At 49.4% G+C, this 22,633-nt stretch overlaps 7 protein-coding genes across 7 annotated transcripts; 5 read left to right on the top strand and 2 right to left on the bottom strand.

The window, feature by feature from the left end:
* Positions 1–1,030: 1,030 nt before the first annotated feature.
* Positions 1,031–2,598, top strand: N7447_009583 (uncharacterized protein; the record flags this gene model as incomplete). Its single annotated transcript, XM_057233845.1, has 2 exons — positions 1,031–2,009; positions 2,066–2,598. The coding sequence occupies 2 exons, from the start codon at positions 1,031–1,033 to the stop codon at positions 2,596–2,598; spliced, it is 1,512 nt and encodes a 503-aa protein (XP_057083387.1).
* A 1,075-nt stretch (positions 2,599–3,673) lies between these two features.
* Positions 3,674–7,963, top strand: N7447_009582 (uncharacterized protein; the record flags this gene model as incomplete). Its single annotated transcript, XM_057233844.1, has 1 exon — positions 3,674–7,963. One exon carries the CDS (start codon positions 3,674–3,676, stop codon positions 7,961–7,963), a length of 4,290 nt encoding a protein of 1,429 aa, XP_057083386.1.
* A 918-nt stretch (positions 7,964–8,881) lies between these two features.
* N7447_009581 (uncharacterized protein) lies at positions 8,882–9,958 on the bottom strand (the record flags this gene model as incomplete). Its single annotated transcript, XM_057233843.1, has 2 exons — positions 8,882–9,050; positions 9,501–9,958. 2 exons carry the CDS (start codon positions 9,956–9,958, stop codon positions 8,882–8,884), a joined length of 627 nt encoding a protein of 208 aa, XP_057083385.1.
* Positions 9,959–12,263: 2,305 nt separating this feature from the next.
* Positions 12,264–14,523, top strand: N7447_009580 (nucleotide pyrophosphatase/phosphodiesterase family protein; the record flags this gene model as incomplete). The annotated part of the gene is made up of 3 exons (XM_057233842.1): positions 12,264–12,695; positions 12,751–14,017; positions 14,072–14,523. 3 exons carry the CDS (start codon positions 12,264–12,266, stop codon positions 14,521–14,523), a joined length of 2,151 nt encoding a protein of 716 aa, XP_057083384.1.
* A 424-nt stretch (positions 14,524–14,947) lies between these two features.
* N7447_009579 (uncharacterized protein) lies at positions 14,948–17,097 on the top strand (the record flags this gene model as incomplete). The annotated part of the gene is made up of 3 exons (XM_057233841.1): positions 14,948–15,184; positions 15,298–15,516; positions 15,580–17,097. The coding sequence occupies 3 exons, from the start codon at positions 14,948–14,950 to the stop codon at positions 17,095–17,097; spliced, it is 1,974 nt and encodes a 657-aa protein (XP_057083383.1).
* A 689-nt stretch (positions 17,098–17,786) lies between these two features.
* On the top strand, positions 17,787–18,245 carry N7447_009578 (uncharacterized protein; the record flags this gene model as incomplete). The annotated part of the gene is made up of 1 exon (XM_057233840.1): positions 17,787–18,245. The coding sequence occupies one exon, from the start codon at positions 17,787–17,789 to the stop codon at positions 18,243–18,245; it is 459 nt and encodes a 152-aa protein (XP_057083382.1).
* A 1,287-nt stretch (positions 18,246–19,532) lies between these two features.
* On the bottom strand, positions 19,533–20,429 carry N7447_009577 (uncharacterized protein; the record flags this gene model as incomplete). The annotated part of the gene is made up of 1 exon (XM_057233839.1): positions 19,533–20,429. The coding sequence occupies one exon, from the start codon at positions 20,427–20,429 to the stop codon at positions 19,533–19,535; it is 897 nt and encodes a 298-aa protein (XP_057083381.1).
* Positions 20,430–22,633: the final 2,204 nt, after the last annotated feature.

The following is a 22,633-nucleotide window of genomic DNA, read 5'->3' as shown; positions in this document are numbered from 1 at the left end:
GTGAGTAAGTCTAAAATGCCATGTGTATCACTGAAGAAACAATAATCGCATGGAGGACAAGGATTATCGTACTTTGCGAAGCAAACAGTGTTTGCCGATCAACCCTTCAGCCATGTGTCCAACGTCAATTTCCTTTACCGTACTCCGTACAGTAATCTCCCAAACGGGAGTGTGCAGTTAGCCCCGGTCGCGAATGCAGCTTGACTGGATGGAAAGAGAAGGAGACTCAGGGACTGCAAGGGAGAAAGCCACGTGAAGGGGGTGTATTGTAACAATAGTATTCTGTATAAAATAAAACGTGTTCTCCTTACTTTTCCTAGGGATCCTTTGGAATGTTCCACTTGGTTTGAATACATGAAGTAGATAAGTAGTTAGAGTAGTTAGGCGTAAATACAAAGAGCAATATGTAGATAGAGAGTAATAGTAGATTAATGTAATAGGAAGTATATATATAGCCTTACTCTCCAGGGTCCTCGTGGCACAGTTGCAGTAGAGACTTGGCAGTAATACCAGTACTCCGTACATTCTTTGAATTTATGAATTTATGAATCTATGTATTTATGAATTTACATATTCATTTATTTCGGTATTTATTTTGATCTATTTTGATATATTATTTTATTTTATTTTGTTAATTTATCATTTAATTCCTAAGAAAGGGGATGCCAAAAAAGAAGGTTAAAAAAAAAAAAAAAAGAGTTTCAAAGACTCGAGACGTTTCGAGTCTCCAATTTTCTAGGAACTTCTTTAACTCCTGTCTACTTCAACTTCCTACTCTTAACTTATAATATTTCGGTAAGCTGGATCTCTGTCTCCTCTTTATGTTTTGATGTCTGACCCTCTAGCCTTTTCCTTTATCTTGCGCCAACTTTACACCCTCGCAAAAAACGGTTTCATGGTGAATCGTTTCTCGAATTGATCTCCTACTCTCGGCTTGGAATATGCGATAGTGTGGGAAAAAAAAAGAGAAAGAGAACGGGTTGATATTCGATTCTTCACTGTTCCCCCGCCTGATTCAGACTCTCCCACCATGGATCCTTCTGTCGCACACCGGCCATGGGAGGCCGTCTCAGGGCCTCAGAGCTCTATAGGCTCAACGCAAACCCTCCCCTCCATCTCGACCCTCACTGCGAATATGCCTACCGGTACCCCCTCGGAGAAATCCCCCGGGAATGGCTCTCTGAACACGATTGAGCGTGACTCGGGGAATTGGTCAATGCCGCAAAGCACAAGTAGGAGACCCTCACCCGGTATGGATTGGGAGCGGCGCGGTGCTGACCATGTAGGATCGTCCACCTACTCCACGGCGACCAATGGCACCGGCAACAATTATCCTTCCCTCGGCTTCATATCCGCGTCGCAACCCTCTCCAAACCGCGGACACCCGGCGGTCGACCGCTCCCCTTACCCCCACGACCAATCGACCACCCCTTCCTCCGCGGGCACTCAACAACCCTCTCCAAATTTCAACCAGCCAAACTCCACACTCCCCTCCATCAACCAGAACTATGAAGCCCCCTCCCAACGAGCAAGTGTGGCAGAGACTGAATCCCGGCGCAGCAGTGTCGATAGTCGCATGAACCAAGGAATCAGTTCTCTCGCCATCAACCCAGCCTCGCCCTACCACAGCACCAATGCCTCCCAATCCTCGATCGTCTCAAGTCTACAAAGGGAACGAGGGATTCCAACCGACATGAATTCATACCGGGGACCTCGCTACTCGGGAGGCAGCCAGCCCCTCTCTCCGCTGGGCCCCCGCGCAACCGACCAACAGCGGAGTTTCGCAGCCGGTCGCACGGCTCCGGCCATTTCTTCGAATCCTCGGTCGGAAATTTACAATGCTGAAGCACCTACCGCGGGTATGGCGTATGCCTTCCCCGACCCGGACATGGCGCGCTCAAGCTCCGTCTCTTCGAAGGGAGAGTCCAACCCTCCGTTCTCCCGAAAGGGCAGCATGGCGGAGTCTATGAACAGCATGTACTCGGAACGAATGCCACGAGGACAACACGGTAAGACGATCCAGCCAAAACACATACTGCACGCGCAATACTAACAAGTCTCCCAGATCTACCCCAAAATGTACACCACCACCACTCCCTCCAACACAAAGCCGTGCGAGAGTTGATCGGCGAAGAAGACGGACCGCCGGGCAGCACACCGTACAGCCGCACGCCCGAACTGCGTGTGACGCACAAACTAGCCGAGCGCAAACGGCGCAGCGAAATGAAAGACTGTTTCGAAGCGCTCCGGCTGCGTCTACCACCGGGCCAAACCAACAAATCCAGCAAATGGGAAACGCTCACCCGCGCAATTGATTATATAGCGATGTTGGAGAAAACCGTTGCGCAATCGCAGCGCGAGCGCGCCGCCATGCAGTCCGAGATGGATGAGATGCGCGCTCAGCTCAACCAAGCTAATGGTGCCTCCCGGCCGCCATCAATCTTCGAACACCACCAAATGAACAACCAGGGCAATGGCCAGGGCCCTGTCTTCGGTGGGTTCAGCAATGGCGTGACTCAGGAGCAGCCGCGGACGTTACCGCCCCTTATGAATGGCTCTAGTGCACCTATGCAGGGCATTGAGTATGAGCGGCGGTAGCGGGAAGTTGAGGAAAGCTGAAGTTGTGTATGAGATATGACTAGTCACGCAAAACCTATCCACGACTTTGATTTTGACTTTCTCTTGGTATCATATATCCCTTTATAGATGCGATCCCCGACTTATTGGGATTGGTTTATACTGATTTTTCCTTTTCTTTATGGAGTGGTCTCTCTGTTTTTCATATTTTGTTATTCATACCCGCAATTGCTTTGCTTTTTTTTGTTTCTATTAGGGCCACTCCACATATGATAGGAGGAAATATGGAATATGATATAGCTGAAATAGCTGGAATATGGATATTCTTGTTTACTCGACATCTTTCTCTGGCTTGTAGTTGATATGGAGTACCAACGCATTGACAGCTTCACCGGGGAATGGCATGGACCACAGACCATAGACTATAGACCATATAATATAAACAAACATGTTGTTTCAGAAAGATGCTTTAATTAAGTAAGAGTACTATAATCTGATCTATTTTTGTCCCTCCACTAATTGGCCTCTCGAAGCGCCCGCCCCCCGGCCCGGCGCGTAGAGCCCGGCCTCAGTCTGACATTTGCATCCAATCCATCACCTTTCACTCATCTGCCCCTGGTGATCTCTCTGCTAGTGGTCCAATGACGGACCTTGATGAAACGGCACAGAGCTGGCTACAGCGGGTTGTCTGGGATCGCTGCAGAAATTCACCAGCGACGATGATTATTGGTCGGGTTGTTTATAGCTTGAGCTATTGCTGTAAAGTGACCGGGCTGGGCTCTGTGGATGCTGCACTGTGATGATGCAGAGAGAAATGTAGAAATAGAGCTTGATGGCCTAAATCTCGGGACTTTTCTTCCTTCTCATTTTTTTCATTTCGTTCTTTTGTTTTGCATTTGAATCGACTCTATTCAGGGCTATTGTCCACTCTATTGTTGCATTTTCCATTGTTTCACTCGCTATAATATTAATAGACGCCTTTGTTTCGCTTCCCACTTTGGTTCTTTTATGCTTTCTTGACACATGGTATGAAAACATTGAATTCTGTCATTTCTGTAGACTAACATCTCGATACAGTCAAGTCTAGTGGAACATCATGCTCAAACGAAAACCACAGGACCTCCAGGTCCCTGTACCAAACTTCCCGTTATCTTCGCCGATCAGCGAAGAAATCTCAAGTCCGTCATGCTCCTCGGAAGATCAGGAAGAACGAGACAGGCCATTTGCATTTCTATCCAAGGCAGCACGACAAAAGCTCGAGGCCAAGTCCGGCAAAGATGGGAACCGCTCGCCCATTTCCTCCCACCGAGAAGCCTCGAGACTAAATATCCGCGTCACCAAGAAACGCAAAAGTGTCGCGAAACCAGTTGGGCTGAACCTTGTTACGGATTTCACGTTGGCGCCGGCGCCAACGCCGAGGAAACAGTCGATTCCTACAGTTGCAAATGCGGCTGCGCCGTTCGTCGATCTGAATGACCTCAAGCTCCTCTCGAAAGTGCGAGAGAAGGAACGCTCGGCGCAGAAATCAAAGGATATCTTTAGGAAGAGAGTTTCACGGGGCTTTCATCGGGTCTCTGAGACGGTGCAGAGTCACAACCACAGCCAGAATGGAACGGGAATTTCATTCCTTACCCCCAGAGATGAAGATCCATTCCATGACAGACACGAGAATGGAATCTCGCCTTCAGACCGCCATGTCATGATTGGACTCACTGTGCCTTGTAACGAGTCAGTAGAGAGATTACAGGACCCTGACAGCGCAGGCACGCCGCTCACACCATCAATTGTCGTCACTCCTGCACCATGGGATGCACCCTCAAACTCGAGCACCGAAATGCTCCGACCAAGAGCAACATCAAGCGTTTACTCACAGCCAACGCCCCGCCTCTGGCAATATGAAACCGATGTACCACCCGTGCCAGCCATTCCCGCACAGCACTCAAATGCTACCAAAACTCCCGTCCAGGGGTCTGCCTATCACAGCACATTGGGCGTAGAAAGGAACGCTCGCACACTCTCAACAACCTCAATCTGGGAAGATGACAGTCCGCCCCGGACGCCAGAAACAGCACGCACAATCCCGAAGGACCAACAGGGCCGTCTCAGTGTCAACACCCAAGCAGACAACAGACCCCAATCGCAAGGCTGGTGGACATACCTCCTCTCCCCGCTGATGGGCCGGTCCATAAAATCCCCCCTCAGCCCATCCTTCCCACAGGACTCACCCTCCACCCCGTCACCAACTACAACCCGAACCCGGGCCCACGAGCCAAAAGAATGGATCCAGCGCGAGAAAGAGGTCTCATGCTTCTCACCAGATACACCAGAGACAGCAGCCCCGATGGGCGAGAAGGCATTCGAGATTTCCCGATCATTCGAAACAGACCAACATCAACAAGATCCCGAACGACACCAATCCCCGCCACCCGCATACGTCTCAAACGCCTCTAGTAGACAAAACACCATGTCCTTCATGTTCGGCAACAACCAAACAATCCAAGGTGAAGCAGCTGAGTACTATCAAGCCTGCGCACACGAGTTATTTAGCAAGACGCCGTACTTTGAGTGTATCAACCACATCTGTTCGATTACGCCTGCCCACCCCATTGCTAGGCCAGCAGGAGCCACAAACGGGACAGAAGATGGTAGTCGGGGACTAGCGCTGGGTACGCCTGAGGAGCCCGGAGCATCAGGTCTTGAAGGAGCACGCGAAAACCAGATAGTTTCGTCGACGTCGACGAAGAATGCCGGCCTGCTTATTGATATTGACTCACCTCGTCCCGGGTCGACGGCGGGGACGATCCCGGCTGGGTATGCTGTTCGCGCGAAGGAGGTGCAGGTTCTGTCGCCATCATCAGAGTTTAGTTCTCATACGTGGGATTCGTCTGTTGTTGATGAGAGTGAAAAGGACTCGGTGGCGCATGGTGCTAGGGGTGGTGCTTCTGAGGCTCGGTCTCAGCGTGCTGCTTCGCCTCTCGTTCCTACACCTGTTCCCGTTCCTGTTGTTGCGCCGCCCGCGGAAGTGGTCGATAAGCCTGCGCCTGCACCTGCGCCTGCTCCTATTCCTATGCCCGAGCCAGCTCCTGCTCCCGCTCCCGCTGCCGCTCCTCCCCCTGCTCCGCAGATAACCACTAACCCGGTGGCTAATTTTCATTTCACTCAGCCTCCACCGCAGCCACAGGTACAGCCTCTGCAGCCGGTAGTGCAATATGTCCCTGTATTTGCTCCTCAGGCTGGACAGCCACAGCCAATAGAGCCGATAATGCAACAACCGCAACCGCAGGAAGCCTCGCGAGGAGTCTTGGAGCCGCCGACGGTCCAACCAGCGCCTCAAATAACAACACCAAGAACAGAATGGCCGTGGGGAAATCGAGGAGAACAGCAAGAGCAACCCCAGGTTCAGCAGCCAGCCATCCAAGGACACGCACCCGGGTTTGAATGGGCATATGTTCAACAAGGACAGCCGCAAGAACTTCCTGTTACGCAAGCATCGCCTCAAGCATCGCAGGTGCCACATGGACAGGCCCCTCCACAGACATGGCAGCCTACTGATGGTCATGTCAACCAGCCCCGGGAACCGCTTGTTATCCAGGGACGGCAATCCGGGTCTGGATGGCCATTTAGTCTAACTGCGCATCCTCACTCAAATGCACCCCCTGTACCGCCTATGCCACAAGCCCACACTGGATCAGAGGTTCAACATCAACAAGAGCAACTTCAGGATCGGCACCATGGGTCTGAAGAGCTGCAAACAGAACGAGGAATGCCTCAAGGATCAGAACTTGCGCCCCATAGATATTTACAAGCCTCCGAGCCTATTTCTCCTGGTTTCCAGCGCGCCGCTGGTGGACCTGGCTCAATTCCAATGTCGGATATGCAGGCACCGGCTCCGGCGTACACGCAATATCCTCGAGATCCTGCTCTCCCTCCTCGTTATGATATACAGCCACGTTATGATAACGATCCTACAGCTGGAGTTTCGAGTGTCAACCCAGGCGGCACGATAGGACCTCATGAGGCCCGACGTCGTAGACTTGAAAAGGAGGAAGCCACTGGCCGCAGAGTTTGTAGTCTCTGGCGTGGCCGGGGTCCATTCAGCAAGAAGAGCGGACGTCCAGGACGTGAGGGTCGTACTCGACGAAGATGGTATTTCGTGATTTGTATTTTCTTCTTTATCATCGTGATTCTAGCCACTATTCTGGCGATCACATTGACAAGGAAAGGAGACGAGACTCCCGTTCAATCGCGGTGGCTGAACCTCACAGGCTATCCGCCCATGCCGACTGGGATTGCAACACTTGCTGGGACAGAGCCACAGCTTGAAAAGTCGACTTGTATCACTCCTTCTTCGATGTGGAGCTGTGCCTTGCCCAAGGACCAACAGGATGCCAATAAGCCGTACAATGCGAACCAGCCCAATTTCCGTGTTTCCATCCGCTTCCGCAATGGCACATACGATAACAGCACCGCTGTCGGCTCGAAGCTACGTATCAGGAGCGACGATCTTTTCAACCCCTCGCCCGCAGCCCCGAGAGACGCAGAACAGGACTTCCTCGGCCAATACACAGACAACAACACCGCACCCTACGCCGGCGAAGAAACACCCTTTTATATGTCCCTCCTCTCACCAGTCTCCCTCTCCTCAGCAAACATCTACCGCCGCGCAGCCACCTCCAACGGCACCGCATACCCCAACATCTCATCCATAATCCCGGCACCAGAAGAAAACGCCGACAGAACCCCATCCGCAGCAATGCTCTATCCCCTCCCCTCATCCCAACCAATCCGCCTCTACAACCGCGGCCTCGCAACTGAACACTACGGCTTCTACAGCTACTTCGACAAATCCATCTTCCTAACCTCCCAAACCAAATCCTCACCGGCCGACACAAACGGCGGGACTTCAAAATCCGACGCAAAATACCGATGCACATGGTCCCAAACTCGTCTCCACGTCCAAATCTGGACCCAACCCGACAAAATTGGCCGTCACCTCCTCCCCCAATCAAACAACACCGCCACATCCACCTCATCCGCAACACCAACATCAACAAATAAACCTACATCATCATCCTCCGCAACAGACTTCTCCCGCCCAGGCTCATTCCCATACCCGGTAACAATAACAGTGGACCGACACGGCGGCGCGGAGAAAAAGAAAATGGTCTACTGCTACCCGCTCGAAGACGACGGACATTACAATATCACTGCTGTGCAGCTGCAGCTCGAGGATCGTGCTGTTGGGGGTGATATTATCAATCCGGCTTCGGGACTTTTCAAGGGTATTGGTGGAACGAAGAATTCTACGGTTGAAGAGGCGGGTGGTGTTGATGGTGGTACTGGTGGGTGTGGATGTCAATGGGTGAATTGGATTTCGAATGCGTGAGACGGAGACGGGGTTGCATGGATGGGGGTTACTATTGACTTTCTTCTTTGGATCTTTTTGAGATGCGTTGCATTGCGTGTTTTTCTGGTGTTTGGGTGGCTTTTCTGCTTCATTTTCTTGCAAAAGATGACCCATTGACGAAGCTCAAAAGAGCGTGTGTATAGATTCAACGTTTTCCATAGCAATATGGATCTAAGTCTAAAATTCAAGATCAAGGTTACAATTCAAATTCGAATGCTCTATAATCCTGCTATAAGCATGCATCTACTATATTTCATAATGCTGTAGATCCCCGGCCCAATAAACCAGCAAGCTAATCTCACGCTGCATCGAGCCAGCAAAGTCAATCTGGAATCTTATTTGAGCCAATCTTAGGCGAACCCTAAAGTCAACAGACTGGTAAACGATACACGCCACTCGACTCTGCAGGGACGATTGGACTGCATTGGGATTTTGGCTATTGGCTTTTGGATTTTTCGAGTTTCTATTATCAAACGCATGGCTCGGGTTGCATTTTGTCACTTGGCAGAATTCAACTTTGTTCTACTGGTCTCTGAGTTTGAAGTATAGTAGGATTTGGAGGGCTTGGATGTTAGTTGGATCTAGATATACAAGTTTCTTCACCTTGATATATTTATGTAGGCAAGTTCACTAAGACAATAGTAACAAAAAGCATTATGAGTTAGATTCATATTAAATACTCATATTAAACCAAATAACCTATCAAAACCCCCGAAAAAAAACAAAATCTAAGCACTATTTTCCAACTCCTATACTCCTACCATCTGAACATATCAAGTCTCTAGCCAGAGCCAGTTCTGAGATCAGATATCAGAAACAAAAGGAGATACCCAGCAATCACAACAAAACACCAGCATTAAAAGACAGTTTTGTGGACATTAAGCGAGTGCGAGACGTTTATGCAAGGAGCATAACGGCACCGTAGATAATGCTGCCAATAACAGCAAAGACCCCAACCTGGGGTGCGGTGACCTTTGAACCGGGGTTGGAGGGAGTGTATTCGGCCGAGTCGTCGGATCCCAATCCAGAGCCAGAGCCAGCGCCACCGGAGGGGGAAGCGCCAGAGCTGGAGCCAGAGCCAGCACCGCCGGAGGGGGAGGCACCAGAGCCAGAGCCGGAGCCGGAGCCAACACCGCCGGAGGGGGAGGCACCAGAGCCAGAGCCAGAGCCGGAGCCTGAGCCAGAGCCAACACCGCCGGAGGGGGAGGCACCAGAGCCAGAGCCAGAGCCAGATCCAGAGCCGTTGCTGCCAGAGCCACCGGCAACGCCGCCCGAGCCAGACTCGGATCCAGAGCCAGAGCCAGAGCCAGAGCCGTTGCTGCCAGAGCCAGAGCCAGACTCGGATCCAGAACCAGAGCCAGAGCCAGAGCCGTTGCTGCCGGAGCCCTTGCTGCCAGAGCCGGAGCCAGACTCGGATCCAGAGCCAGTGCTGCCGGAGCCATTGCTACCAGAGCCGGAGCCAGACTCGGATTCAGAGCCGTTGCTGCCAGAACCGGAGCCAGTGCCGGAGCCAGACTCAGATCCAGATCCAGAGCCACCGTGAGAACCTCCAGCACCGCCAGTGGCAGAAGCACCGTTGGTCTTGGTAGGGACGTAAACTGGAATAGTCGCACTGCCGTGGCAGCTGTAGCAGGGGGCGGTACCAGTGCCAATGATAGTGTGGTCACTGCCACCGCCGTTGGTACCGTTGTGGTGTGGGGAGCCAGTAACAATGGGGTGGCTGCCCGTCTGGGTACCGTTGTTGTGGGGAGAGCCGGTCACAATGGGGTGGCTTCCCGTGTGGACACCGGTACCAACGATACCAGTCTCATGACCGGGGATGCCAGTAACAGCACCGGTAGCAGCATCGGTAGAGTAGTGCTTGCCGATGCTCTTTCCGCTGCGAACGGGGGGTTCATGCTGTTCTTTGGCGCCACCGGCCTGGACACCGGCTGCGAGAGCCAACAAGGCGATGGAGGGGGCGGTGAAATGCATCTTTATTGGGATGCGAAAGCGATTGAATTTAAAAGTCAGATAGATCGCTTGCTGTCTTAACGAGTGACGAAGCTGGGATTGGGGTTAGTATATGTTGTTGAGAATGTTGTGCTGGTACCAGCAAAGCTAGCTCACTTACCTAGAATGATAATGCAAATGCGATTGAGGTGTAAATCGAGAGATCTGAGGCGAAGAGGACGGCATTCTTATAGATCTGGCGAGCGGTCCAAATGCGGTCATTTATTGATTAAAGTTAATTAATTGGTGATGGCATAAATAATGAGGAAATTTTTGCAAATTGCAATATATGCCTTTGTTCCTGTCCTTGATGTTGACATCTGCCCTCATGGTGAAGTGGAAACGAGACTAACCGATTTCCGCATCCGGGGTAGATGTCACCTTGGTCTGATCTACACTCCACCTTGAAAGCCCCGTACGATCGGTTGAACCCGACGCCAATCTCGTCATGATCGTCTGGGCTTGCTGTTCGTCCGAACAGTGGAGACCCGGCTCGGTTGGGTTGTAGTCACGTGATATGGTGTCCCAATTAGGAAGGTGATGCCATTGCAAGCGGACATCCACGCCAGACACCTCGCCAGCGTGGAATTCCACAGTGATCCACTTCAGATCCGGCACAATGGGTGTCAAGTGGATTTTCTTTGTGGGTAGTCTGTTTTCGGGAGCATGCACTGAAGATACATTGTCTGAATGGAGTTTTGGAAGACAATGGGTGGAGAGCCTTCTTAGCTCCCTAGATGCGCGGAACAGGAGATCGTGGAGTAGTGAACGGATAGCCTCCCGCAACACTCCACTTGATTACCGCTAGACCGTGAGATAAGAAAGGTGAATCGCACTCAATATCCGGTAGAGCACATTTAGTCTCTAGAATCGGTCACAGAAAAAGATACTCGGAAATTAGCTATGTTACTTCCATCGTAGCCCTTTCAGAGCCTTCATTAGTTAATAGCATACTGAAAATCCTCAAAAGCCACTCTCTGCGTAGGGCTGATCGCCTACTTACTGCATCCGGCATCTAGTGAGTTTGCATCAACGCGGCTCACCTAGCATCAGAACTTCCGCTCGGGTGTGCTCGAGCACCTATCGGTCACAATCTCGCTCTCTGTGTTCAGAAAGCGTCAGTGGTTCTCACGTCAAGTACATGAGCTCCGATCTTTGTCATTTGCACTCAATCTGAGGAATGCAGCTGTCACGTACTAGCTGTGGAATGTATGTTCCTGCAGATCTGACGGTATGTTCACAAGTTTTGTTCGCAGTGTCCCATGAATTTCAATGTTGTCCGCAGAAAATGGAAAGCGCGAAATTCGATCCCAGCTATTGAGTAACATAGGGAATTATTTCTCGCGAATGTTACAATGTAGAATACCTCAATATTGAATTGAATTCAAGTTGCATCTTCGGGCACTAGGATGTACTTGCGTGGAGTCGCAGACCGTCTTCAGATATGAAGAGGCATATTTAGGGCCTACATACCCTGTATTGATGTTGCTCACTTTAAGAAAGTAGACGACAGGATAACTTGCAACCCAACTTAGTACATCTGTGTACAGGACTGCAAACCTCGACTCGCCTTTCACTGATATCTTAGAGTTCCCCCAACGCAGGCTGTGCCACTGTGAATTTAGTATCCGAAGTTTAGGTAGAGTACTAATTGCACTTAGCATAACTCGACAATTAGGAAATGGAAATGTCCTAACCTCGGTTCTTCAAGATACCGGGACATACTTTCTAGAGTATGAGTGATGTACTGCCCAGTTAAAATACTATAGGGAGTTCCAGGCCTATTAACTCCTCAATTATTCCGACGTACTCTCTCTTATGTACGATAGTTCGTGAAGATGTAGATGATATGTACTTCTTTTTTTGCAGGGGCTCACGCAGCTTGTGAGAGAAGATATAAGATAACACCACCAATGCCTCTGTTATTTCGTGCACACCAAAAAGTCTGCAATGTTGCTCTCGGAATATACTTGTGGCATGCCGGTTTCCCACACTAAGACGCTTGTTATTGTCACTCATTGGATGTTGCTGGTGAGTATTGAGCCATAATAAGTAAGCTATACATAAATCTGTGAAAAAAACCAAACAATTATAATGCTAGTTCAAGCAGATTTAATTCTCAAGCTCAAAGATCATTTTATCATAGTTAATTGTCATAATAAACAAAATAAACACCGAGTAAGCAATTTTTATAGATCAGGCTTATCGCAAATGATTAGGTCTTGGCAATGCTCCGATCTTCCTTTCTCCATCTCAGCTCTTTTTCCATGTCTTCATCAGGCTAGCAATGCGCCGCCCAGACCATTCTTCCCTTCTTTCTCCGGCAAATTACGACAACGATGCATCTTCGTTGCGGTCGCCCTCCGAGCAGGACTCGGATTCCGACGATGATGCCCTCCTCGGTCAAAACCGCAGCACCTTGGAAATCGCAGAGCACGACCGGGCGGTGCTAGAAGAGGAAGAGGAGCTGGAGAATCTCTTGACCCGCGGCGGTACTGGTCATGGTCTGCGCAGGATTTTCAGCCCGAATGGTAGCAGTGTTAGGATCGGGAAGACGAAAAAGGAGCGGCGACAGCGGAGGGGGTCGCGTCGTGAAAGAGTCAGTGAAGACGGCGAGCTGATGTATGAGATGGAGGAGGGAATTGGTGACGATAATGTCTCCCTTTTGAGCAGGTCGTCGGCGGATTTGGACGGGAAAGACGAATACACATATGAGCCGGTAAGACGTACCGTGGCTGCTTTCTATGGCCCCTGCTAACACGTCCGCCGCTTAGCCTCCACGACCTTCATGGCGAAAAATCCTGTTTATAATTGCTTTGGTTGGCGTTCTATTCGTCATTCTCGTCCTCGGGGCGTATAAAGCCTCGAGCGGTTTTCGCGCTACACGAGTACACCCTCCCCCGTTGCTCTCCAATGGCACAGCTCTCTTTGCCCCAACCACTATCGTTATCTCGCTAGACGGTTTCCGAGCCGACTTTCTCGACCGCGGCCTGACTCCAGCGCTCAATTCTCTCGTCGCCAATGGCGTCTCGCCGCAATACATGACCCCTAGCTTCCCGAGCGTCACCTTCCCAAACCACTTCACACTTATGACTGGACTCTACCCCGAAAGCCATGGGATTGTAGGCAACACATTTTGGGACCCGAAGATGAAGGAGGAATTCTACTATACCAATCCCACTGTCAGCATGCAACCAAAGTGGTGGATGGCGGAACCACTCTGGGTGACGGCAGAAAAGCAGCGTGTGAAGACGGCCATCCATATGTGGCCGGGGTCTGAGGCTCACATTGGCGACAAGGAGCCAAGCTTTGTAGACAAATACAACGGGACGGAAGTCTGGTCTCGCAAAGTGGATCGGATCCTTGAATTTTTGGATCTCCCAGGTCTGGAGGAAGAATCGCAGATGGCACCTGAGCGACCGCAGTTTATCGCGGCTTACCTTCCCGATGTCGATCGGGACGGGCATAAATTTGGTCCTAATAGCACTGAAATCCGAAAGACGATTTCTGAAGCGGATAGGATGGTCGCTAGCATCATGGCCGGTCTTGAGAAACGCAATCTCACCGAGGTGGTTAACATCGTGGTTGTCTCAGACCACGGTATGGCCACTACCTCTACAGAGAGGCTGATTCAGTTGGACGATCTGATTGATTTCGATCTGATTGAACATATTGACGGGTGGCCATCTAATGGTCTGCGCCCCAAGCGGCCTGAGGATTTGGAGACCCTCCGAAAACAATTGGAGAAGGTAGCTCCGGAATACGAGCATGCTTTCGAATTCTACACACGGGAGACAATGCCTGAACGGTATCATTTCTCGAACAACGAACGCATTGCACCGTTGTGGGTCATCCCTAAGACAGGGTGGGCTATCGTTAATCGGTCAGAGTTCGATGTCAAAAAGGCTTTAAAGGCCGGTGAGAAATACCATCCTCTCGGCATTCACGGATATGACCATGAGCATCCATTGATGCGAGCAATCTTTATTGCGCGCGGCCCAGCCTTCCCCCACAAGCCAAACAGCCGGGTGGAACCTTTCCGTAAGTACCTACTTCAAATCATTGGCTGTGATTCGACCTAACAAATTTGTATAGAAAACATCGAGGTGTACAACATTGTCTGTGACTCTCTGGGCGTCGATCCTCTTCCGGGTAATGGCACACTACGACTCCCGCTCAAGCCAGTCGGCCTCCACTCGGATGAGAACGCACCGGTCTTGGACACGCCTCCTGATCCCCCGGCTCCAACTTCACCCACAGCAGGACCCGTGCAGCCAGCTCCTCCGCGGCCATCACCTTCACAGCCAGCACCCCCACAACCAAAACCCCCACAACCAAAACCCCCGCAGCCAGCCCAGCCAGCCCAGCCAGCGCCGAAACCCACCTCTCCAGCAGCTGAGGCACCACCCACCACAGACCATGAAAGTGATGGCGAAAAGAGCTCGTCGTGGTGGGACACACTTTCGCACAAATTCGATGACCTGAAGGACTGGGCTAGCGGCGTTGCCGATGCTGTTCAGGGCAAGCATCCGGAGTCGGAGAGCTGATGGTTTTGCTTAATTTTGTCCATTTGGCCTTGTTTCGATATATACCTATACCCATCTTCACGCATATAATGTTTAAATGCTCTTTGTTCTCTCATAATGGGATGTTCGTTCAAGTACTATATACCCACGGTGTGTTATCCAACGCCATTCTCAGGTTGGCTCTAGCTCATCAACTTCTCATCAGTCCGTCGCGCTAAGGGTCATGCGCGTAGCCTTAGTGTAGGATAAATTACTAAGGAAGTTGATGAGGCTCCAGGGCTGTTGGGCGCTCACCGCAGAAAGACACCCCTCATCTACAATTCCTAATCCCCAGAGCCCCGAGACTCAAAGGATTTCTATCACTTATTTCATGGTTCTATTAATTTACACACTTTACACATCCACAGAACCTCAACCACGTCATTATATCTTCTCTTCTTTCCAAATGTCGAGTATTCCAGGCTGGGTTCTCGATTCTAAGCTTGAGATTCACTCCCATGGCAAATACGAGACAGTGCATGCCTACTATGGGCAGGAATTTAGTTCCCAGCGACCAATCAAAAAGTTAGAACACTGGCAGCGGGAGAAGAAGATTAGCAGTGGTGGATTTGGAGAGGTGTGGCTGGAGAGATGCACAAAAGGAAAGCATGGCCATCAGGTCCGCGCAACAAAGGAGATGGAGGTCCGCCGCCAGATAGACTATGCCCGTGAACTCGAGGCTATTGCGAAATTCTCGCACTCAAAGGCTTGTCTTTCAGCTGCTCAATGTAAGGAAAGCCACTGACGGATCAGCAGTACGAGCGATGTTTTGTCACGTCTTTCGGGTGGTACCAGACCCAAACTAGCTTATTTATTGCGATGGAATATCTTGAGCTTGGGGATCTACATAATTATCTGCTTAAGAAGAAGCAGCCACTACCGGAACTTGAGGCGCGGTCCATAATGTCTCAAATCCTTGAGGGCCTTGATTTAATGCACGGCAATGACTTTGTACATCGTGACTTGAAACCCAAAGTGAGTCGTTTGCGAAATGGAAACCAACTACCTTAACCAATCACTAATTCTAATCGTATTTAGAATATTCTTTTGAGATCCTGTCCACCAGATGATTGGTGGGTGAAGATCGCAGACTTTGGGATCAGCAAATGTATCGAAGATGGTCTTGAACAATCAACAACCATGAATGGCACCATGGGATATATTGCTCCTGAACTGCATAAATTGACTGAACGCGGTACTCCCTATGCCGCTGACATTTGGGCAGCTGGAGAGGTTATGTTCCAGATTTTGACCAAGCAACCCACATTTGAGCATCTTGGATTGCTCTCCAACTATGTCCAAACGCCTAATATCTTTCCTTGCAATAAACTTTTGGCCAACCGGGTCAGTCTACTTGGAGTTGAGTTCGTCTTGTGCCTTATGGATCCTATCCCGGCACGCCGGATGTCAGCCAGAAATGCTTTACAGCACAGGTGGATTTGTCAGTCATTGCCCAACAATCGAAGTTCAGATACACTTGCATATAAAGAGGCACATACTACATCATCGCTTGACTCGATGACAGAGCGTTTTGCATCATGGAACACTGTCAAATATACGGGGGCATTCGAAACTTCCATTGCGGGAGAAAAACAAGAATTGGGGAAATCGTCTCTCCAGACTTCTAGCAACGCAACTGTGAAGTCCCAGCCAGTGCAAAGTGCCACGGCTGTCAGAACAATGCTCCCTAGAGCGCTCAAGGGCCACTCTAAATTGGTGACTTGCGTGACATTTTCACCTGATGGTAAATTGGTGGCTTCCGGATCTAATGACCTGACAGTCATACTCTGGAATACTACCACGGGCTCTATACACACAACGCTTAAGGGCCATTCTAGCAGGGTGACCTCCGTGGCATTCTCCTCTAATGGTAAATTAGTGGTATCTGGATCTCAAAATCGGACAGTCATAGTCTGGAATACTACTACGGGCGCTATACACACAACGCTTGAGGGTCATTCTAGCTGGGTGACTTCCCTGGCATTCTCGCCTGATGGCAAATTGTTGGCATCTGTATCTGATGACCTGGCAGTCAACCTCTGGGATACTACCACGGGCACTATACACAAAACACTTGAGGACCCTTCCTCTTCCTTCTACTCTTTGGCGTTCTCACCTGATGGTAAATTACTGGCATCTGTATGTTGCAGTTATGTCATCCTCTGGGATACCACCACGGGCACTAGACACAGAATTCTTGAGAATCATTCCTCTTCCGTCGACTCTGTGGCGTTCTCATCCGATGGTAAATTGGTGGCATTTGCATATTTCTCCAAAATCGAACTCTGGGATACCACCACGGGCACTAGACTCAAAACGCTTGAGTTCGATACCTATAGAGTCCAGTCTGTGGCTTTCTCACCTGATGATAGATTGCTGGCATCTGGATCTAATGAAAACACTGTTAGACTTTGGGATACTACTATGGGTGTTATATACAAAACATTTGGGGGCCATTCTAGTTCCATCACATCTGTGGTATTCTCGCCTGATGGTAAATTGGCGGCATCTGGATCTACTGACAAAACAGTCAGGCTCTGGGATGCTTCCTTCTAAATGTACATATCTTGGTATATTTCAAGACAATTCGACGGTGCTGCTATCCCATAATATTCTGTCTCCACGGAGTGCCCGCTTTATATGTTCAGAACTTCTCTTTGTCCTCATGGTCCATGTTGTCCTAGTCTCGATTAAATCGGAAAAGCCATATTACCAAGTGTAAATTTAATATAACAATCGTCCAGATATATACGCGTCTCCTGTCCATTCGCGTCGTAGGCAGAGTACCAGTGCCCTTTGATCTCTGTTACCGCACATTCTGCACACTGGTTTGCTAACACCCTGGTGGTCGATCGGTCCCACTGACGGCTAGTAGACTAGCTGCATCACAGTCTCAATAGAATAGAGGCGAATGTCCCCTTTCTTGGCAAATCGAATGCCCTCATAAATCCGTTAGTCAACATGCTAGCACGATAAGTTAGCTAACTAGCGGGGAGATAAGGCTGCCGTACCTGGCAGAGTGTAGATCCCTACGTCACTTCCCTTTAGAATTCGGTTACTTGGTTCACTTCATCTCAGACACTTGCGGGCCTCAGCGCATGTGTCAACATCTGCTACATCCTGTACTCAGAGCCCGGCTGAACGTCTCATCACTGTCTTTTCCCCAAGTGTGTCAACACAAAATCCTGTCTGTCTTAGCCCGTGTTCAGATCGATAGCCGAGGCCACATAGCCTATCGAGACGGCATGCAGCAACGACTATCTGCGGTTGAATCGCTGCGCTTCCAAGTGCCGTATGTCGCATTTGGATCAAGGCAACAGACTTACGAAGCGCTGTTGCATTCCTACCCTGAAAGCACCGCTCCTCCAGAACAACCCACCCCTTCTCACCAGCCCAGGTTTTTTACTTGGGTAACTAACAATGGATACGGCGCCCGACATGCTTCTGATCCAGCCCCGTTCTCTCTCTGGGATGATCATGTACACGATTTCCGCTTTCCTACACCTGAAGAAAGGAAGTGGATTTCCGATGCCTTCCGTGCGGAAAGTGTGACCTACAGCTGGCCAGATATCATCATTGAAATCCATTATCCCCCAAATCCAATCCCTTTAACGGTGGCATGCGTTGCGGTATCGTTTATCCCTGCCGGATCTAATTGGCCACTTGACAACGAACACCGATTACAGCAACCCGAGGCTGGCTGACCCCCTCTCTCCTCATCTTCAACTACCGAAGTGGAAGAGACCATCCGAAAAGCAACGGGAAGCGGTTCTACAGGGCTTAGGTAGGCTTGTGACAGTGCAGGCTGTCAATTACATTGCTCCTATCATCATTGTCGAGATCGCGCTTGATGGAAGATCATACAGCACCCGATCTCTCCCAGGAAGAGTCGGTGGTCTCCTCACTATATACCACCACAGCCATACACCTTTTTGGCCTCTGGCATACCAAAGCAGAGAACGCTGTGTTACACCTGGAACGGTTCAGGATACGACTAACTATTTTCTAACTGACCTCCAAACTCTCCGCCCAGGAGTGCGAGTTGAGTGTGGCGTTACTTGCAGAGACGGTGGTTACCTCGATGCCACCATGGCTTCAACTGCCGGCGTGAAACTTAGAAACACCGATTCAGGGGATATCAGACTTACTGTTTCTAATCACAGATTTATTAACTCTGGTCCCATTCACAGAGTTCATTACGGAGAATATTTACCCTCTTTATGGACCCACTGCTGGTTCGATCCGGGAAGGAGTTTGTGGCGCGCCCATCGTGGTAGATGATAACGAAGACGGAAGTATCGTTGGGTTCTTTCAACTCGGGGCAGAAGGCTCTGCCTGGGCCTTATCACCCTGCCTAGGTGATTTGATCGACAGAGGATGGACAGTGATTTGAAAATGCTTCTTATTCTTGTTGGTATTCTTATTCTGTCCCAGATTGCTCTTTATGTCAATGCTACTAGTGTGCCCTTATAGCTTTTAGTGCGAAATTCATTCGCTACATTTTTCAGGATTCTACCGAGAATACATGAAATAGACAACCTTGAATGGCTGCCAACTTTGTATATGAAATAAAGCTCGAAATGAAGAAAGTTGCCTTTTTGAAAAACATATAACTTACCTGTCCCTACTGTGTAGCGAGGCGACCCACACCTGGCGGTTTCTGGCCTCCCTGGAGGCTGAAGTGGCCTCTCCCGCACAAATACATTTTGTTTAGGGGGAGGGGGGGGGGCGGGGGGAAATCAATATTGTGAGATGGCTATGGATGTTAGAAACAGGCCGCAGCTCTACAGAGAATTGAATGTTAATAAAGGTCCAGTATTCTTGTTTCTTAGGACTGCAGTGCTTGCCAATCATTCAAACTTTAGCTTCGTCAAGTTTGTCCATCATCAGAGAACCAGAGCCACAGAGCCACAGGGCAAGGCGAATCAAAAGATAGTGAGAGTACATATGAGCAACAGACCCAGTCCCTAAAGGTACGAGCTGACATTCAGCTATTCCTTGGCCCTCGAAAACCCCATACCTTCTAATTCCTGCTTGTATTCCATGGCCTTTTCATTAATTATGTTGGCGCGGAAATGAATAGCCCGACAGGCTTCAAAGACTGTCACCTTCTCCAATCCCGGCTGTCTCTCCCGTAGGGTATCATCTATTTCCACCCGGCGCTGTCTTTTCTGCAAGGCGTCCATGGTAATCTTGATTATACTGCGAGCAGTTTCCAATTCCGCAAACTCCATCTCGGTGAGGCCTTCTCGCTCATGAAGACACTTCTGCTGCGTAACCCGTACTATTGCAACTGCCTCAATCAGAGGGCGGATATATCTGAAATTGGACATGAACCAGTATGCGTTCTCGCGAGTGATGTTTGGGTTGTGGTAGATTTCTCGAATTGCACGAACTTGCTGGTTGAAATGAGCCTCTTCACCCTCAGAAAGCCTAACGACTTTTTGGTTGTTCTCCCAGTCGATATTTGGCATGTTAGCACCGGCGTACCAGGCATTGAACTGCTCGATCTCAACAGGGAACATTTTGCTATTTGCCTCGATGATAGCGTCGCACTCTTTCTGTGGAGCTTTTGCGTAGTTAGTGTGGATGGCAAGGCTCTTGCCTTCTCTGACAATCTCAGCCAGTTTATCTAATTTCTTATAGATCGCCACTAGTTTATCTGTTGGCTCGGGAATAGCCAGGAAAGTGGTGGTGTCAGGGAGGTTCTCGGTGAAGTCAATTTCACACTCATTGAACATTTCCTCAAAGGTGCGCTGTGGGGCTTTCATATTAGGCATTGGCTGAGGGGGTGTAGACAAAAATCTGGTGTCAAGCCGATTATTGGTCAGGTCAATTTCGCAGTCATTTGTGTTGAACATTTCGTCGGAGCTGCGTTTCGGTGCCATCGTAGTGGTGATGAGCCGAGGAAGGTCCTAATCAGAGGACCATTTAGGCAGTCTGTTCTTTATTATTAGTATTGCTAAAGGTCAAGTTGGTCTTGTTTATGAAATGGGGATAGGTGATGCTTGTTGCGGCTGACTCACGAGGGTTACCTAGGTAGGTAGATAACGTATTTCACAAGCGAGTGACGCACACAAGCGAGTGACGCACCCCAACCAGCCTACTGATTTCAACTTCTTTTATATCAACAAAAATGTCATTAAATCAGCTCAACTAATTAAGTGGTCTATTTGGACATGTTTCCCTTCGATGCCCTGGCAATCTGCATATTCCACACCCCCGGGGGGGCCGAGTACGTGGCTGAATACCCGATTCTCTAGAGGTGCTAGGGCCGGGGGGGTTTGCTTCACTTGCTTCCTGTTGCTGCATAATTAATGCAGAAGCTTCTTCAATTGAAAATCCCTCTTCAGAAGTGATCGGCCTTCGAGATCTAGTCCGCTTTTGCTTCTGCTTCTCGTTTTCAGCGCGTAATTCCTTGTTTTCCTTCGCTAAAAAAAATAGCACCTTGCATTGTAAGACGGAAGCCTTTTATAAGCTGGTTTAATGCACGATCTGACGGGCTAGGCGGGCTTCGAGACCTCGTACGAAGTAAAGCTTTGATTGACGAAGCCTGTCGACGTAGTTCTTTCTCTGTAGTAGGTGTTTTTGGTGTGAAATTCCGGCTTAAATCGCTCCCCCTGCTAGGGGGGGGGTGTTAGGGTTCGAAGTTAAATATTCAGCTTCGAGATCACTCTTTCTGGTGAAAAAGGGACTAAACCAGCTGCTCCGAAGCTATTCTTGATAGTTTCCGATTTAAAAGCTTCAATTCGTGCGAGGGGGTATGCTTCGAGGAAGTCAAGTTTATCAATATGATTCACTTAGAGCCTCATTTTTGTCTCCACCAGCCGCCCGTATGATCGTTTTAACACAGCAAAACAGCTAATATCGAGAGGCTGTAAAAGATGAGAGGAGTGCGGAGGCATATAAATAGGTATTATCCTATTTTACTCGCAAAGTTCATCGAATTTTAGGGTTAAATGACTCCCGTGTCCGTCAAGAACTAGCAGCCTATACCTTCCCTTCGTACGAAGAGAAGTGCTAGGAATAAAGAGCTTTTTAAGCCAGCGAACTCCTATTTCATCTGAAGTCTAACCATTAGGACTAACTTCAATTCGCCAGTCGTTTGGTAGGCCTTTAAACCATGATTCTAAGTAGACTTTGCCTTTGAAAATGATACACGGAGGGAGGGCCCACCCCGCTGAATTTATACACTCAATAGCAGTCACCCATTCACGATTTCCAGGCTGTAAAAGCGGGCGCTGACCGTAGAATTCAGCTCTTATAACTACCTTCGTAGTAGCGATTAATCCCATTGCGAAACCAGTCTCGTCAAAGTTATAAACGTCTTCAGGATCGATCCCAAATTGAAAGATGGTTTTTTGAACAAGATTAAACCACTCTTGGATAATCTTTGGGTCTTCGCACTTTGCACGTTCGAAATTATATCGTTTCGAGAATCGGGAGGAGAGGAGAGGATATCGTTTAATGAAGTTTGTAACCCAATTTTCGCCGACCGAAGGAGCTGGGGTTATACCACGTTGTTGAAGTAAAAGATTCGCCATTTCTCGTACAGTAGTAGGGCGGGGAGCTGCTCCACGAGAGTCCATAGAGACGATCCATTTTTGAAGAGATTCCTCTTCAATTGATGTCAATTTATGGGAGTTTGCGCGTGAAGTCGCGCGACTTTCAACCCCTCGGAGGCGTCGACGGAGGGTGGCCTCAGGCACTTGAAAACAGCGTGCTGCTCCACGAATAGAGGCGAATTCTTGATTTTTAAAAGCCTTGATAGCTAATAATATCCTACCCTCTTGCTGTGTTGAATTTTGACAGCTTTGAGAGCGAATTGGTGGCATGGTGGGGGGTTGAAATGATTAAGTGCTAAATCATGGACGCGTTTTGGTTGGGGTGCGTCACTCGCTTGTGTGCGTCACTCGCTTGTGAAATACGTTATGAAAGATAGACAAGAATAGACAAGATAGAAGATGGAGATAGAGGTGAGGTTAACGGACGGCTGCCTTACGTAGATGGTGGCGTGTTGCGGGACAGCAGATAGATGACCTTTAGAAGGATAAAGTGAAGGAAGTAGATTCATATATGTACTTATGCTAAT

This window comes from Penicillium robsamsonii, assembly GCF_028829455.1.
Source record: "Penicillium robsamsonii strain IBT 29466 chromosome Unknown utg000005l_segment0_segment0, whole genome shotgun sequence".
NCBI lineage: Eukaryota > Fungi > Ascomycota > Eurotiomycetes > Eurotiales > Aspergillaceae > Penicillium > Penicillium robsamsonii.
The sequence above is the reverse complement of the archived record's forward strand: the minus strand, read 5'-3'. Positions and strand labels throughout refer to the sequence as shown.